The sequence below is a fragment of the Labrus bergylta genome, chromosome 10, assembly GCF_963930695.1.
Source record: "Labrus bergylta chromosome 10, fLabBer1.1, whole genome shotgun sequence".
Taxonomy (NCBI): Eukaryota; Metazoa; Chordata; class Actinopteri; order Labriformes; family Labridae; genus Labrus; species Labrus bergylta.
In genome coordinates this window covers 18592118-18610915 of record NC_089204.1, presented here as the reverse complement: position 1 = coordinate 18610915, position 18798 = coordinate 18592118, and the positions used below count along the sequence as shown (strand labels likewise).

The 18798-nt window shown below is 37.0% G+C and overlaps 2 protein-coding genes across 2 annotated transcripts; both read right to left on the bottom strand.

The window, feature by feature from the left end:
* Window positions 1–999: 999 nt before the first annotated feature.
* On the bottom strand, window positions 1000–6637 carry il22ra2 (interleukin 22 receptor, alpha 2). The gene is made up of 6 exons (XM_020643057.2): window positions 6329–6637; window positions 5243–5363; window positions 4482–4663; window positions 3918–4060; window positions 2931–3088; window positions 1000–1905 (listed from the first exon to the last, which is right to left on the bottom strand). The coding sequence occupies exons 1-5, from the start codon at window positions 6390–6392 to the stop codon at window positions 2939–2941; spliced, it is 660 nt and encodes a 219-aa protein (XP_020498713.2). The 5' UTR covers window positions 6393–6637; the 3' UTR covers window positions 1000–1905; window positions 2931–2938.
* Window positions 6638–9086: 2449 nt separating this feature from the next.
* Window positions 9087–18574, bottom strand: ifngr1l (interferon gamma receptor 1-like). Its single transcript, NM_001360870.1, is given in 7 exon segments — window positions 9087–10829; window positions 10969–11081; window positions 11899–12061; window positions 12274–12470; window positions 13319–13491; window positions 14030–14153; window positions 18383–18574. Coding segments are annotated over 7 exon segments (1215 nt in total). The 5' UTR covers window positions 18462–18574; the 3' UTR covers window positions 9087–10463.
* Between the last annotated feature and the right edge of the window lie 224 nt (window positions 18575–18798).

Genomic DNA, 18798 nt, shown 5'->3' with positions numbered 1-18798 from the left:
AGCAATTTGAGTGTGTGGACCCCACAAAGATAGAAACATCAGATTGTGTGTTTTAATTACAAAAATCCAAAACCTCATCACTGAGCTCATATGAACATCCAAAGTAAACTAGATTAGTATTTAATTATCGTTTCAATAAATAAGGTCCCTCTGATAACTGTGTTGCAAAATGGCATATGATTTATGAAAAAATGATGCTGTTTGTAACTCAAACAAATGGACCTCCGTTGTGCAGATTTATTTCCGTAATATACGAGTCACAGATTAGCAATAATTTAGGTCGAAATATAAACTGAAACAAAGCCATGTATCAGGATGCAAATATTCAGATCCTGGTATAAGCATTTCCCTAGAGATTGCCCATTGACAGCTTAATTATAGACCTTTCCTGTGTTGCTGCAGGACGCACCGTACCGGACCAGGCTGGTGTTATTTAAAAAAATAATAATCTAGAAATGTTAACATCGCTGTATAATTTATTTTTCTTAAATAATCAAGATTTATTTTTGGATCCTTCTGTGCCTCCATTGGAGTGACCGGACAGTGGACAGAGCCGGAAATCAGAGATAGTGGGGAACTTGGGCCGCCCACTTAAAGGACCACAGCCTCTGTACATGAGGCGCACGTACCAACCACTGCTCCACCAGCGCCCCCATATCGCTGTATAGAATTTTGACTAATACTGCTAGGACGGAGCTCCTGAGCTAGTGCAGACTGTGCCTATTTTTCAGAGTAGGTACTCACCAAGTACAAGGGGAATCTACGTCAGCATTGTAAGTATATTGTCATTGAACAACACAAGTTTTCTGAAGAATCAATCGTCTTGAAGCTGATTGCAACAGACATGGTCAGGAAAGGAAGTATTGATAAAAAAGTTTTTTAAAAAAGCATAATTTATTTAATTACTTTTGCTGGATTGGTTGACATGAAGAGAATCTGAGTTACACTTATCTTTTATATTTGAAGTTTTCATTAACAAAAAAGGAGCAAACAATAAGACAGAATTAACCAGCGTGTCTTTATTTGCGATGAGATTTCCAACAACTACATTTTGCATGTTACATTCTTAGAGTTGTGCATTTGAACAGTTTTACACTAAAGCTCTTTGCAAAAAAACTCAATATGATACTCATTGATTGTCACACATGGATAAGATACACAAGGGAAATAAAACTTTAAATTAATCAAACTACATTTGATCAAGTACAAATGAAATGAACAATGTTCAACGTTAAATCCAAATATTCATCTGGTGGTCATGAATTGACTCCATTTAGAAGTGATTATGTAAATCATTAGTCCTGACTAATTCAAATCTGATTACTGAATAACTATAAACTCAATATTGGGGGGGTGGGGAGCCAAAGATTATGTATTCTTGTACACTTTTAAATGTCTGAACTACTTCCCTTACTAAGACTTGTGAGTTTATTTAAAGATATAACTTCATTTATTGTTTAAGAATATTACATTTGGCATTCTGGGTGATATCACCAGATGGGACAACAACAAAAAAAGTTAGTGTTTCGTTATAAGCAAGCCAATTGATACAACTCCATGTCACTGTCACTGTCCTATGTCCGAAGACATATTTTGAAAAGTAACAAAACAAAGCCAAAAATTTTAAGAAAAAGACAAAACAATTATACTTGTGATTGAAGCAATTCAGCTAAAGATTATAGGAGGATAAAACCATTCACCTCAAATATTCTGCGCACTCAAAGTTAAATTCGACCCTACTGTTCAAACAAAAATGTGCGATTCTTAATGCCTTTCATGATAAAGTGAGTCACATTTTTTGGCACTGACTTTTTTGACTGCAGCCGTCGAGGTAGTGGTAAAAACAAAAATCAAAGCTAAACCGATATAATTGCAGTCCCTCAATGCATCATGTTGGAAGTTTTTCTAAAAGAGAAAAAAAAAAGACAAAGAAAAAGATGGGAGAAGAAAGATTAATGAACTGCACAAAGGAATAACTTTCCAGAGTTACACTATCTCCAGTCTACACTCCATCGCACATCTTAAAATAGTGAAAAGGGTGGGGTGAGCAGAGGTAATTATAGTCATTGTGGAGAAAATCTCCTGCTAAGATTTCTCCTCCAGGAGTTTCATTTTCCCTCCCTCTTTCTGTCTCGCTGCCTCGGGCGATTGTTCTGCGACAGCCGATATGTGACTTCTCATTGGGTAATCTTTTGTTACAACAGAGAGCTTACCTTTCACTGGCTAACGATACTGTCCAGCTGGTCTGTGAGGAGCACTGACACAGTCGCACAAAGCAGAAACTTGTAACATTCTCACGGGTTAAGTAGCTTTTCTTTTTTCCTTTTTTACTACATCTGGATTCTGCATTCAGTCAGTGTTCTGCACCTCTGAAAAAGTTTTTTCCCTGAGTTACCCAACCATTTAAGGAGAAAGATGAGTTGATGTGCCATTGTTTCACAGCTACAGGAGATTCTAACACCAACACGTTTTGTGTAACTACAATTACTTACATTTAGTTTGTGTATTTGTCATTAAGTCAATTTGCTCAAACACTTTTATGCAAATGAAGCACAGTAACCAATGAAAAGCATCTCCTATTGTTTGGTGAAATTGAACTTGAATTGTTATGATTAACCAAATGATTAAATGTCCCTTTTTCTATAGGCTTTTAAATATCCTGTCTTTTATATATTCCTGTTACTTTGTTTGCCACTAATTTATTCACAACACTTTGAGAAAAACGGTGAACAGTGATCATCTATGAAATATGTGTCACATGTTTGCGCATGTCAAACAAACATTCTTAAAGTACATTTTGTGGATAATACTTCTATTCATTATTTTAGTGAGGTTATTGGATTTCTGCTTTTAGGAGAGTATTTTTCCAGTAAATAGTACTTATACTTAAAGTAAGGATTTAAGCACCTCTCGACTGTGCTTGATCATACCTGTGTGATTAGGGTGCAGTGACACATTTCAAGGAGCTAAGAGGGCTGCTCTTGGCCTGGTGGGGGATGGTGGTCTGAGCTTGGAGGCAGTATCTCTCTTCGTGTTTTAGCTCCTTCAGATTCAGCTTGTTAGAGCAGCACTCCATCTCAAGCACGTCCTGAAGAACAGATAACACATACAAAGAGACAAGATCAGGGGACAATGTAGCGTGGATATACATTTGAAATACAACTAACATAAGGTACTGTGTAATTTGGGAGGAAAATTTGGTCTTAAAGGGCAACACAATGAAAAAGTTAGATGTAGAAAAAGAGCTTTTTCATAGTGTTGTTCTTTCATGTCCTTCTTCTTCTACATTTCCTCTTCCGCCTCCTCTAGCCTTTCTTCTTCCTCTTCATTTTTAAAATGGTAGCAGCAAATGTTTAAAAGTAATATGTATTTCTAACTTGTATTTTTATTATTATGTTAGGTATTTTCTATTTCAGGGTAACGTACATAGACTATGGAAAGTGTAAGTATGTGACCCTGAAATTAATACATTAAATTCTTCAAGTTTTTATACTTTTGTTTATTCTTTTTTTTTTTGCCTTTAATGCAGAGAGAGGACAGTGGATAGAGTCGGAAACCAGGGAGTGAGAGCGGGGAATGACATGCGGAAAACATTTTTGCTTATTCTTAAAGTTATTACAAGTCAGAGACACATTTATACTTTTACAGGAGAGAAACCTTAAAAAATTCATAAATGACTTTATTTAAAAATTATATTATAAGAAAAATAGAGAGATTTTGAAATAGAGAGTTGTTGTTGTTGTTGTTGAAAGCAAATCTCATTATAATCCAAAGGATTGGACGTGGCCACCAAATATTTTCCATTTAATTTTATGTCCAGCTAATATTCATAAATTCTAAACTGCTAGCATCATTGTTGATGTACATTTGTTTAACTTGTAAAACACCAAAATCAAGGCGTCTCACTTGTGTCTTACCTCCTGTCCACTTGTGTGTGTGAGGTAAATCTTGTAATGCAGCCTGCGTTGCATCTTCTTGACCAGAGCTTTGGGGGATCTCACGCTGACCACCACCCCTTGATTTGTGACATTAAGCCTCAGAGCGGGAGGGCTGATCTTTGCTGCAGAGGTGAGGATCAGAAGAGATGATGGATTAAAAAAAGTGCATTTAAAAAAAATCAGGGAGAAACATGTCCATGTAGTTTGGGCAACGTCAGAACTGTAATTTGTCATCCAGCAGTACTTGAATTATTCTGAGAAAAAGCGAATGAGTGCTCGTATATGTTCAGTGTACACTGTGGCACTTATATGACTCTGCTGTTCTTATAATTTAGTCATTAAACATTTACTTTATACACATTTCCTCACTTTCTAAATGATATTGGATATCATACCCGTTCTCTCTTAAATAAGAACTTTTCTACTGTTCTTGTCTATTTTTCTTTGTATTTTATTGAATAACTTCAGGGAAGCAAGTCAGTTAAGAAGAGAAGATGCAGACAATTATTCTGTAAGTTAGAGTAAGACATGTCAAAAACCTACTGTCCCAACGTGGGCTGAATCTCGGGGAGAGAACCCAGGCTGATTTGCTGGAGGGCAGGGAGGAGACGTGCACTCGGGCGTAGTACCACTCTCTGGGTTCAGAGGTCACAGTGCTGAGGTCACACTGGAGCTTTTGTATCCCCTGACAGCCATCCACATCCAACCATTCAGGCTCTCCATAACTGACAAGTACAGAGAGGAGACACAAATCCAGAAATGAGCAGCTGATGTTTTTTTTATTTTACTATTGCCACTGGTAAAGGTTGACCTCATTATAATAACAGTACACAGCAGCTTAAGGACGGAGGTCTTAGGAGAGGCTTCTTTTGAAACGTCCAAGTTCTTTGGAACTTTTTGAAAATATTATTGTCTCCAGCGTGTCAAACATTACATGAACGTAAATAAAGCTAGCCAGCAATTACTATTGTTGCTGAGTAGCTTGATTATTAATAATAAGGATGTAGTGGGCCTGAAATTGATCCTTGAGGGACTCCTTCGATAAGTGGGAAACAGAAGATGGGGAATTTCTAACAAAAGAAAGTAAAACAAAACTGTAGTGGCTTCCAAAATGCAGTGCAGGACTAGCAATAAGTAGCAGAAGATGGAAATACTCCATTAGAGTTACATACCTCAGAATTGTACTTAAGTACTGTACTATAGGACAAAATGTTCAAGCTCTTCAGCACAGCATACTGGTGATCTACACTTTGACATATTTTATAAGGAGCCTTTATTGTGTGTGTGTGTGTGTAATGTCTCACATCTTCCATTGAATGTAGTACAGCAGTGGGTGGCTGATGTTGGGTGGAGTCCAGCGCAGGATGTTTTTATAGTTCACAGAGTCAAACCTCACCTGGGTGGGCGGAGCAAGCATCACTGGAACTAAGGAAGATATTGATTACATGGTGGTTTACCGGTAGACAAGAGAGTCAATTAAACACGTGAAAAAAGAAACAATATATACTTGTGCCACTTAACAGAGAATACTAATATCCGTAACAGCTCATTTGACTTTTAATTCAGGTGTCTAATTGGGTTTAGAAGTTAAAAAGATTTAACGTTTGGTGGGTATCAAGGGATTTTTCTGAACCTTCCTTGTCTAATCTTATCCTTTTTCTGAAGTATAAAATACAGCAAACACGAACAAAATGTTGTTAAATGAGATACACTTAAATGAGTTAAGTGTATCATAACTGATTCCTCTGCGGACAGTGATGAAGGCAGTAAAGTTAAAAAACGGAAACGACTTTCCTTTCAAAGGTTTTATAGAATTCAATTATCTAGAACTTAAAATGGGGCAGGGTTTTTTCAATTGTTCTACAGAAAAGAGTTTGAATCTAGAGGGCTTATTACGCTCTACAATACTTTGTTAATTGATTCCTCACCACTGACCCTATACTCTTATTTGGTCAGGTCTAACAAGTGCAACATTTGTACTTTTTCTGTGAAAAAATGAGATTATGAAAATTTGACTTAACTTTGAGACTAAAAGTGTACTGTAATATTTTTCTTTCACTAAATGTAATACTAATTCAGATTCACTTAATGTAGGTTAAGTTCTTTGTTGCTGTGCTGCAGGCACTTTTGCAGCCTTAAATGTAACTGAATACAACATGTCATGACGCATAAGTAAAAAAAACACAAGATGTCCAAATGGTGACCAATTAGTTTAAAGACACACTCCACAACTCTCAAATGAAAGGTGATGTTTTAAACTTGACACGAACACTTATCAGAGGGTGAGTTTGCAGATTTAGGTTGTCATCATTGGACAGAAAATAAATCAGTCCAAGTCTATTTAACAAGAAAATAAACACAATAATCCAAATCATTAAATGTAAATATACCTTGTTCTGTGACAGAGACATCCAGACTTCCCAACAACGCGGCTCCCATCAGGAGGTGGATCATTGTGTTGATGCTGTTGGTGGAGCACAGACAGCAGGCCAACAAAGAGCGAGCGACCCTTGACTGAAGCTGCCAGCCACATGAACCTAACCTTTTACATGCATCAACTTCCCCCTCCAACTTCCATGATGCAAAAACCTTTTATGGCATTTAGGACATGACAAGGACAGACAGAAGTAGATTCTTTTGCAATTTACATGTGACAACATAGTGACGTATTAGCTCAACTTAACAATTACAAGAAATGCTTCACCTTCAGTAACTGTCTGAGTTTTCAGCTTCAAAGAAAAGAAAATGTTGCTTTGGTGATGACAAACCAAAGAGTACAAAAGACAGAAATATAGTGCTTGATGGGTATTGCTAGTTTTATTAAAGGTATTTGGTATGCTTGTATTTTTTTCATTGAAACAATCAGACTTTTAGTTGTTCCTTTTAATGATGGTTAATGTAGGAAATAGTTGTGTAGACCTATGGAAAAATGCAGGTGCCATAAGAAGGCCCTAAAAGAGAAGCAGCTAAATTGAATTCAGCGATTAGTGACTCATGAAACACAAACATCCCTTCTCCAAATTAAGCTCTATAAGTTCTGTGAGGATGTATTTGATTTAACTGCCCTTTGTTCTCTGAAGGTCAGAGAAATTAACACACTTCACCTGTTACAGGAACGGGTGATAACAATCCACTGTCCCAATATTTGAGTGGAAATATCAAAGGTTAACTGGAGACGTGTCACATGCTGAATCTCAGTGACAAGGCAAAAAAACCTTATGAGAAAAAGAGGAGACATAGCATTTTAACTACTTCTCTGCTGGCTCTTCATGTTTTTTACTGACTCATTGTAGAGTTTGATGTTATAAATATGTTGAAGCTGAGGATATTTTGCAAATCCTCATCCTAATCATGCAAAATTAATAATCCATGTCATAAAAGTTTGCCTGCATTTTAGGAAGGGAGTGTGTAACTGTTTTAAGAATCTGTTTTATACAGCTTTAAGGTAGATAGAAATAAAAAAGAAAAAGTATTGGATGAATGGGGATAAAGTACTTAAAATAAAATATTTACAATAATATTATATTATTTACAATAAATAAATCAGAGGCTGAAATAGCTAGCACCATAAATACTTGGCTAACTATGTTATAAATGTTATAAATATTTTTTATATAATATTGGATAAGTTGATAGTTAGTAAATAGCTAAAATTTCAAGAGACTTTTAAAATATGTGACATAAGTAATGGATGAATGTTGAAATATAATGACTGAAAGGTTCGTTTTTATAAACGCTGAGAAGCTCGAACAGGAAGGCTATATGCAGGAAAAAGCAAAGGAGAATGTCTGAAAACACTCAACACTACAGAAATAGCTAAAAAAAAATCAATGACTAAAAGGTGAACGTATTAAGCAATAATTGATAGGTAGATACTGAAAGGCTTAAAGGAAAAATGAATGCTGAAAATACAAACAAATATGTTTATGTATTGTATTTGTAGTCATGTATAAAAAGTCAAAAGAGTTTGCTAGTGCTGGATAACAACTGAAACGGACTTATGGATAATTAAACCTTCAGTGAAAAGTTGGAAAGACTTAAATACTTTTCAATAAAAGAAAACATTTTTTTAAGTACTGTATTAATGCAGAATCAGCTTATGGTGACTTGAATAACAAATAAAAGAAACAATAAGTTCAAAGCAATGGATTCAAATAGTGATACTGAATTAGATCACATTGTTTAACAATAGTTAAATGACCCCAAGACAAATTCTTGGCAATAAACTCGATTCTTTTTAGTGAGCTTAAAACAGTGGATAAATTAAACTGTAAGCCAAAAGTAATGGATGAAAGCTCAAAAAGCTAATTGAGAACAGAAAAAGGTGGAACTAGGAATATAGCAGATGCTTATTAAGAATTGGCATCAAAAAGAAAGTAATGAAATGTGCAAGAGTTTAGTTTCTGTCCCGGTGAGTGGACGCAGATGAACCAGCATTGTGTTCAAACTAGCCTAAAAGTTACCAGACAAAAAAAGACAGATTTTTACAAACTGGCTTTAAATAGAGTTCAATTTAAACCCTCTAAAACCTAGAAACCCTCAGCTCTTCCACCTGCAGCCAGGATACCAAGATTAATTTTAGTGTCCCTCAAACCTCATCCGACCTAATGGGAAGTAAAACTAAAGTGTGTTACCGACTCTTACTGGAAACAAACACACACAGCAAAGAGGAAGGAAACACACACACACACAGGGTTTCCCTTGTTGCTCAGATGACTGGTTTCATAGTAAGGAACATGGATTGCACAAACGAGATGAAGCATGAAGAATGACCTGTGTGCTTCTTCCTTCACATTTAACAATGTGTTACTTACATTAAGTGGTAACTTTTTAGTAGGCCATTTCCACAGCAAAGACTCAGCTGTCGTTTGACTGCTAAAATTCATGTTAATACAAACTGGCTGTCTTTTAATGGGTTATGTTTACAGCCAGTATTTTGATGAGCATTCGATTATGGTCACAAATCTAAGCCAAATGGCATTGAAAAGATCAGGACATCCCATTCAGTTTTAAACCAAATCCTTTATTTGACAAAAAAAGACTCAAGGTAGCATGTTAAAGATTAAAGTGCAGTGTTTCCCCTACAATTATATGAGAGGGGCATAAGAAAATACAGCAGTCTGCTTAGTTGACTTCAGACTTCTGGCCAGGTCTCTCTCTCTGCCGTTACTCGGGATGCGCTGTTAGCATGCTGCAGGGGTTCTCAGACAATGAGAGATGTATTCAAGTGTTAGTTTAATGGCTGTGTCTGTTTTTCAAATCCACACATTCATTCCAACTGGGGATCTCGATTTTCAATCCTGAAATATGAGGACGGGAAGTGTTTGCAAAAGTAAAAAACCACACCTCATCAGCTTCATTAATAATATTATTAATAACAATGATAATAGAAACCATGTAAGTTCACTTCAGCCAGATTGTTTTCAGACAATCAGTGGTGTAGACTTAGGAATATAAACAAGATGGGTTTTTTTCTGTTTAGTAAAAGGAAATACAAAACACACTGCTCTAGAGTCAAACGCAAAGTGTAACGTTTAGAGACAGAGCTCAATACAAAGTCTAACAGTCTGTTTACATTTATCCTTAAGTGCACAAGGGGCCACTCATTTCATGAGAGGATTCATATAAAAAAGATTTAAGTTGCACTTAATGCTTCTTTAAATACTTCCTTAAATAAAGATTTTTTTTTCCAGTTAGTATCACTGGAAGTTGCGTGATCATCTCTTATTTGTAAATTATGTAAATAATACTTTTTATAATAGTTTATAAAAATAAAAATGTATGGATTTTAGATGGCAAACATTTTGTTAACATTTCCGATGAAAACATTTGTAAATTTGTCTCCTTGTACTGATCTAGCAGCATGTAGGAGTGGAGGCTTCCAATCCTCTACAGTCCAGTATTACTCTGGGCTCACTAAGCAGAGAGCACTTTTGAAGGGATCCAATCACAATTCGAAAGACTGAATGGGATCCCTATTGTAACTACCAGCCCAGATATAACCATTAAATCAGATAAATGTCTTGTGAGAAAGAAAATCCTGAATTAACCATTTGATTGACAGCAAATAAATAAGCAAGAGGACATTCATTATTTAGCCAAAGAGAAAACAGCATTTTGACCTTCTAACAGAACAGATGATGAAACAGTAAGTTAATGTTGTAATTATTACTATCATTGTATCTCGATATGTACAACAGGAAATGAAGCGCAGTCAGGTCCCTTTAAGCATTTCTATAGGACTGATTGGAAGGTGAGTCTGTACACAATGAAGCTAAAAGGTTAACAATCCAAGGACCTGCTGTTTAAGTTAAATCCGCTCATTTATATTCTGCATATTTAACAAAGTTATTAGAGGGATGAGATGAAGATGCGATGAAGAAACCTCAGCATTTAACACTTATTCTTTGTGCTGTGATGGTTCCATGGGCTTTCTTAAGCTAACATTCTCATTTCCCTTTAGAAAAAAAAACATTTGCCTTAATGCTCAAACACATGAAGGCTTAGGGACTACCCGGTCCACCTTCAGCCACGGTAGCCCTCAGCCAGTTCACCTGGAGCTAAATCAACGAGAGCTGTACGTCTCTCGTAAGCAGAGGGGAACTCTGTGCAGTCTACTGTGTCGTCTTCCAACTGTCCACCTTGTGCGTATTCAGATCCTTCATTATTCTGTACCTCCTCGTCTTGACGCATTTCTTCATCCTCAATTAACTGCCTTCCCAAACCTAAGGGTAGGCGTATGTCGTTGTCTTCAGGGGTTGTTACAGGTGATACATCTGTCTCGTCTGTGGTTGGCAGTAGAAGTGATGGTGAGCGAGGCTCAACTTCTGCCACCATGACACTCTCTAGGACACCCCCGCTTGTGAACCGCCCCCGTTCCCCAGAGAAGTTCTTAAAAGACAAAAAGAGCAATCATCAGATTATTGACTCAATGGTTGGGAAGAATTGTTTAATATAATCTATTTGAATTTAGAAATGTCTGATATAATATGGTTCATTAAATCAAATCAGATGGACTGGATTAACATACCAAAAATGCTGGCTTATAGGACGAAGGATTGGTCATCTTTTTGTAAGCCATGAAGAGGACAGTAATCAACGCAATCAGGAGCAGCACGCCGCCCACGACGTAGTAGATTAAATCTAGACAAAACAGATATAAAGAAAAACATTTACAGACAGAATAAAAAGAGACCGAGAGGTGCGGAGAATATCCGGAGCAGTCCTCCTGAAATCATCTAGATATTTTCAGGAGTGCATATGTGAAAACAGCTTTAGATTTCAGCTTCAATTTGTAATCTGATTGTTTTTCTTTAACGCTTTGGCACTTTTAGAGATGGCCCAGATTGTGTCTGCAGAAACACATGGCACTGTTTTGAAAAGAATTGAAGGTGTTTTTGATAACTTAATTTCTAACCCATTGAACATCTTATTATCCACTCATCTCTACCTTTCTGTACTTTACTGTAGCCGAGCCCAAAACCTGAATATTCAACATACTCTACTGATTAAATACTACAAAGTAACTGTATGATGACTGATCACATACAGCTGATCAGACAGATCATGATGGGTTCACACAGGAATCTGAACACGAGATTTCAGGAGTGCAGTGAGTATGTGAAAGGAGGAACATTTAGTTTTGTATCTTAAATTCCACTTTGAAACTTTGAAGCACCTGTTTATGTACAGCAGAAACTATGAATCATTAAGGATACTTGTAGAGGAGCTGTGGTGTTACTAATGTGCTTTGACATCTGCTTGTCAAAAATCCACCTTAAAAAAACCACATGGTGTTTCCAGCATGATTTAGGTACAACTGTCAGTTTTGTTTGTTTTCCCAGGTTTGGCTTCAAACCTTCCCACAGACATAATCCTTCAAAGCTGCATAATCGGTGTGTGTCTTTATCTAAACTGCAAAATTAAAAAGAAATTAAATTTAAAAAATGTTTAACTCAACAGTTTTTCTCTATCAGCAGGGTGCAGTAGTCTTGTGTGGCTTCAACAGATATTCTGTTCATCTCTCCCGTGATCTTCAGACAGTGTTTCTTCTGAGCAGCGTCCACAGGAAGCTTCTCCTCACAGACCATCGCCACACAGCTGAAATCGTGGGGCTCCTCTTTCTGTAAACATAACACATGGTAAAGCTCATTTCAACTGAACTGCACAGTCAGACAGACAAGTCATCAATGCTTCTATTGAGCAATAAGAACTCAGTAAAAAAAAATGAGAACAACAGAAGTAACAGAAGACCTGAGACGGGTTATCTTCTTTTTCTCTAGGTTTACTGACTAAACAAAGCTATAAACAAAAGTGAAATGAGGTGCAGTCTGACCTGGTTCATTATGATGACGCGGTACATAAATTCGGGTAGCTCTTCGAGCTCGTAGTCATGGCTTCTTTTCTTCATACTTCCTGACTTTGGGCTGCCAGCCGTCTTGTGTTGGTGAAACTGCCAGGGATGCTCAAAGCTGAGCAGGACAAAGTCATCCTTTTGGGAAGTAACGTTCACTGAGGGAAGGTCCAAAATACCTGGAAACCAACATGAACATGGCTTAGCAGCTGATTTAAGTTATGTCACATTCTAACGTTTAAATAGAACATATTATTTACAGACTTGACTTGCACATTCAACACATTTTGAAACACTAATACTGTTTCTTTTCCAGCCGACTAAAACTGCTAATCAATTGAATGGTTTCAAACTGTCAATGGGGATGTCAATCTTTTTCTCCTGTCTACATTTTGTAGATAAATACAAAAAAATCCTTGCAAAATATATTGAATCCTTCTATTAAAACTGCAAAAGACTTTATGACTAAACCAATGACTAAACTTAAAGAAGCTTTTTGGGTTTTGCCTTTTTCAACAGGACCGCTACAGAAAGAAACTGAGAGTTGGGATTTTGTGCAGCAAATGCATCCATGTGTTTAAAGTCAAGCACAGTACACTTCCATGGCCCTGGCACACTCTGAAGAGATGTGCTTCAGCACGGTACAGTTCATGCACGAACACAAGCACGTGTACACAAAGTGGACAGCCTTCATTATGAGTGCTATGGCTGTATCTGACTAAAATATGTTCTCCGTGTTTGATTCCGCCCGTCTTGTCTTGATTCCGTAAAGCCACATGCATGTGTTTTATTGCGACATTATGTAGGCTACTCCATTTACTCGCAAATGGCCACTGTCAGAAACTAGTTAGTTTATGTTTAGGTTAAAATTGGAGTGATGGACTTGGTAACAAAGTAACAGAGAAAGTAAGCCTCTGTTGTCAACTTTAAATTTAAGCTTAGAAAATGACCAGTGCTGGTTTAAAAATCTACAAATGACAAAAATGTTTACGTTGTAAGCTCGTCAAGTAAGGATCAAACTACTCACATTTCTTACTGACTAGAGAGTCCTTGAAATAGCTGAAATCGATTCCCTCAGATAATTCAGACTTATTTTCTCCAATCACTGCACTAACAGTGACATAGTAGTCTTCACTTGGTAGAGAGAGAAATGACAGGTCAGCCTGTAGAGCTGGGGGCTCCACAGTAAGGTTCTCCGGACTGAGGAAAAGAAGGAGAAGAGAAACTTTGTCAGGTTTTGTAAAAGGAAGAAAATGAGCAAATGAGGCTGCAAATAATCCTGATTCAGGACTCAACGTGAAAAGACAGTTCATATTTAAATAGAAGATGTGTGTGGAAAGTCAATAATGTAAGGTATTGTAAATTGTTATCAGCCACTTCTAACCTTCAAGTATTTGAACCGGAAAAAATGTGCTCAGCTATATTAAGGATAGCTTTCATTCCAATACTCATATTTAAAAATATTTTCAGGGATGTCTGTCCATCTATCCATAAATGTAGCGTTCAGTTTCTCAAAGAGAAACATTCTCTATTGATTTGTCTTTCCTCTAACTATAATCTACCAACTTTAAGAGCGGCTTTGGAAATTAATTATTTGAAGACGAAATTCAGTTTGTCATATAATTCATTTAAAAGCTAAGCAGAGATCGCCTCGGAAACGAAATGTTTTGAACCGGTAAACACAGAGTTGAATCAGTGAATGTGCTCAAAGAGACGGACAACCCTCCGCGTTACTTACCAGTTTGCGAGACAGCCGATGTTCACAATGAATTTAAGTCCTGGTGTCAGTGGTTCTTCATAACTCCATTTAAGAATGTTGCACAGATTTCGGCACTCCAGGGTCAAGTTTGTCGGCGGCATCACTGTGGAAACAGACACACAGTTGAAACTGCAGAAACTCTTAAGCCAACAGCTGTGACACTGGGAGCACTGAACTTTCAGAGTGAAGAAAAACACCTGATCTGCAGAGAAAGGCGTCGGGATGGGTCACTTACAGAGTCGAAACTCTCACACTGCCTGTTTTTAAGTGTTTAAGAATAAACAAGTCAGGGAGGCTGGGAAATTGCAGTTCCATAAACTGACCAAAAGGGGGCACTGTATGACAAGCTTTCAGAGGGTCTACAAAGATATAGAAGACTACATTACATGTAAATACAGAGATGAGGACAATACATTCAGGAAATCATTTGTCTTTCAGTACAGCAAAAGAGCGAATACTTTTTAATGTCCTTAAACTTGTTATTCTGGAGTGAAAGGTCAAGATGCAGCTCCACACATGTACACATTTTTTCCAAAAAAAGAAGTAGACATTAAACAAAAAAACACTCCCAATGATCCACTTCCTTAAAGTTTCTTTCTGTTCAGCCATACTTTTGTTACTAATCCTCACTCGCTGTCACTTCCAGCTTTAGTTTCATTATGTCGGCATTATAAGAGGACCAGATGATTGACAGTAAAAATTGAGCACTGCCTCTCCATTCAGTGCATGTTTACACAAGCATGACAGTTCAGCTTTTACAGGAAGGACATGCTTCATCGCACAAGCGTAGTTGTTGTGTGAAGACACACGACGGATTCTTCCACTTACTTTTTTGGAACAAAGCATAACATACAACAACAGATTCCACTTTCTTTAGGCTGTATGTTTGAGAGCTATTCAAAATAGAAACAAAATATTTCATACCGTTTTAGATTAAACATTTTCCCCTCATACTGTTTGGTACTGTTTGTCAAAGTGTATGGAACCAAAAAGTAAGGTTCAATGACTTCTCCTGCTCATATTAATATATTAATGTTACACATCATCAGATCAACACACTGATAGCTCTTTATCTTTCAGTTTTAAAGAAAGAAAATATCGAAGACACACACAAAATTGAAGACTGAAAAGGTGTTTGGGATTTTAATTTCTTACCGCTGACATCAACCTGACATTGCATAAAAGTGTTTTTAAGAAATGATTGAGTAAACTGAGTGCTACGGAGCACAACCTCCAAGACAGTCACAGTCGTATGAGTCAACTTTATTTTCACACAGCTGAAAGAAAAAGTACATTTTGGTTTCACTTCAACTGCGATACCAGATTTATGTGCATGCACGTGCTAACACACCTACGTGAGGCGTGAGAAGAGTGAAAGAGAAATCACAAATGGGAACACGTTTGCAAGGTGATAACCACAGAGGGTAAGCTTGGTCGCTGAGGCTGTAACCACATGGTAGCTGTAGACAGACACACACACACACACACAATTTATTTCCCATACGTAAAGCAGTGTGATAAGCATTTTTGAACCAAGTATCTTTTAAACATTGACAAGAAATTGTTTTACTTTGAACTATATCATTGCAAATACTGGTTAAAAGATTTACAGCATGAACAATTAACTTAAAGGTCAAACTGACAACTTTGAGAACAAGGTCTCCTACATCAAGGTCCAACCACACCAGAGGAAAAAGTAGCAATGATTCCTGAAACCAGCAGCAGGTTTATACATTTGTTTGAGAGAAGCAGATTGTTCAGCGTCGCCTCAGGGAGACAGAAAACAGAAGCGGTAGCAGATAAAGCCGACTGATTTGTGCAAACCAAGCGAAAACTTTTTCAAGCAGGAAGAGAAAACCGATGCAATCAAGAGTTTAAAAAGGAGGTTACTAGATGAGAGGTGCAGAGCACTTAGTCACAAGATGACTAAAATCCTTCCTGAGTATGTCTTTACAAAACCCTTTCAAAATAAGGTAATCAAAAAATACACAGAGCCGCCCCAAAGGAAGGTTTATATTAAGGCTGGGCAGTCAGTCAGTTTCGGTCTTCCCACACACGATCATGAAAACAAGATAAGGGAGATTAAACCGTTACTTTGCAGAATGTGTTGAACACATTTTGTCCCTAAATGTTTTGTCATGTGTGGTAAATGTTTCAAAGCATTGTATATTATTATATGTTTCTTACTTGTTTATTTTGATGTATTGCTTGATTTTCGAAGTGTTCAGAATGTTAAAGTGTTAAGAGTGATTGTTTGATAAATGCACGTGATGCAGATGTTTTCAAATCAACAAGTAATGATGTTAGATAATCATGATCTCAATAGCAACCAAAAATAATCATGATCATGATTTTTGCAGTAATCAAGCAGCCCTGCACAGTAACACACTGCAATGTAATAATTGTGCTCAATTGAATGTTGTAGCATTCAAGTCCACCGAAGCCCCATTCACACAGGATTCGTTTTACCTGGACCTCTGGTTCAATATCAAACATATATACGACGGTCCCTCAAAAAAATTGTTAGGTTCACATTGTACAACACTGCTGCCCACATACTGTTGTGAGTGTCTGTACGTACACTGGGTGCATTAACGGTTGTATTTTGTATTCAGAGCTGATATTTCCACGATCACATCAAGAAGTACTTAAGTGTGTCGCAATAATTCCCACAGACTGATGAGGATCAATACAAATTCACTTGATGTCTCCTTTAAATCATAATTGGTTTGTTCCAGAATGTTAATTAAAGTTTTCGCCCCAAACTAAAAAGCATCAATCCCCAGGTCTGAGCACAACATTATGAAGCTTATGTGAAAGAGTCATTTGTAGCAAAATCTATGTTGCTTCCTTGTCCTGTGTTGTGAATCTTGTTTTCATCACCCTATTACATTTGAACAATAGTCTACTTTTATATTCAACTTGTGAAGCAGGAGACATGATATTCCAGCTTCGGTAAATTGGGATCTGAGGATATAATGAGAAACAAAAGATTAAAAAAAAAAAAAAGGCCCTCTTAAGTTTTGTTAAGTCAGTTCTAGATATTGGACAATGCAGCACGGCATGAATGCATGTAGGAAATGTGTGGCCTCTGTTTGGTTTAATAGGCTATCTGGAATACTAAACAATGGGTTGTTCTACGTCTTTCTTTGAAGGAGAACTACATAACTTTGCATTAACACATCACACAAAGAAGGTGTCTTGAGCAATACTGAAAAGCACAAAGAGGAAATAAAAACAAACCCAAAAAGTACAAGGCAACTGTAGCTCAACAACTTTGTTCAAGCAAACTGCGATGTTACAAGAGTCCATCCTGTTCACATTTAAGATGTCAATATAAATATTAGAGATCGTTCAAATGTTATCAATGTTAACGATTTAATAGCGATTTTATTCAATAACTGAAATATTAGCCTACATGAGCTTACTTTTCAGGTCGTGACCCCCAAAATAAGAATGACAGAAAGTGGGGACCCCCCCCCCCACAGTTCTTTAAGGTGGTTAGTTAGGTATATAACGTAGCGACAGCCACGCACACACTCTAATAAACCTATCCAAAAACTAGGAACACAAAATGACACAACAGATGATACTATGTCTTATATGACATGGGACTACTTTTTGTATATTTAAATCCTTATATTTATAGCATTTATTATAATCCTAAGAACACACTTATATTTATAGCATTTATTATAATCCTAAGAATACACTTATATTTATAGCATTTATTATAATCCTAAGAATACACTTATATTTATAGCATTTATTTATATTTATAGCATCCCATTAATCCAGCCATCCATATATACCTAATAATTCACTTTTTTTAGTCTACATCTGTACATTTTGTAATTACTTGTACATAGCACAGACTCTTGCACTTTCTGCTTATTGCACTTCTGGTGAGATGCCAAACCTCATTTCGTTACTCTATACTTGTATATGTGTAATGACAATAAAGTTGAATCTCATCTCATCTCATATTTACAAAAATGGTAAAAAGATATATTTATGCACTTTTATTTATTTTTTTAATGGAAGGCATCTTGGTGGCTGGCGACCCACCTTGGGGTCCCAACCCCCACTTTGGGAACCACTGCGCCATAGCCCACACGTTTCAGAACAATCGCTCCCACTTCCTGGCAGCAGGGGAGCTAACAGATTTCAGGCCCGTCCTCAGCTAAACAGCCTGATATTCACACTGATTTAAAATGTTTTAGTGACGTGAGACATATTCGACCTCACAGAGTGTTTCAGAGGAGTGTAAAAGCCAGGCTTATAGTCCCACTTTTAGCACGCATTTGCTGATAGTAAACAATAGCTTCTTACCATAAACCGAGGAAGCTTGTAAGCAGACGAGAGACAGGAAAACAGGATAACACAACTGCACACCCCAATCCATGCTCATTCGGTTATCAAGATGCTCGTTGTCTTCTATTTATCAGCCTTAATATCGAAACAAAATGCTTTATTAACTAGAGTATCATCGCGGAGAAGCGGAGGGACGCGGACTAATCTTTCCCAAAGTCAACTGCGTCTCTTGTGCAGCCTCAGATGGACAAAAAGCGAACGTGTATTTCCCTGAATGTTGCCTTTTGGTAACCTCGTAAATGTGCATTTCAAACTTTTCAGGGGCCGATTTGCTGTCTTTTTAAATGTGAAATGATGTTTCATATAACTAATTAAATAGAACAGCGAAACAACAAATAGTGCATGCAAGATTACTGATTAATGTATCTGCTTAC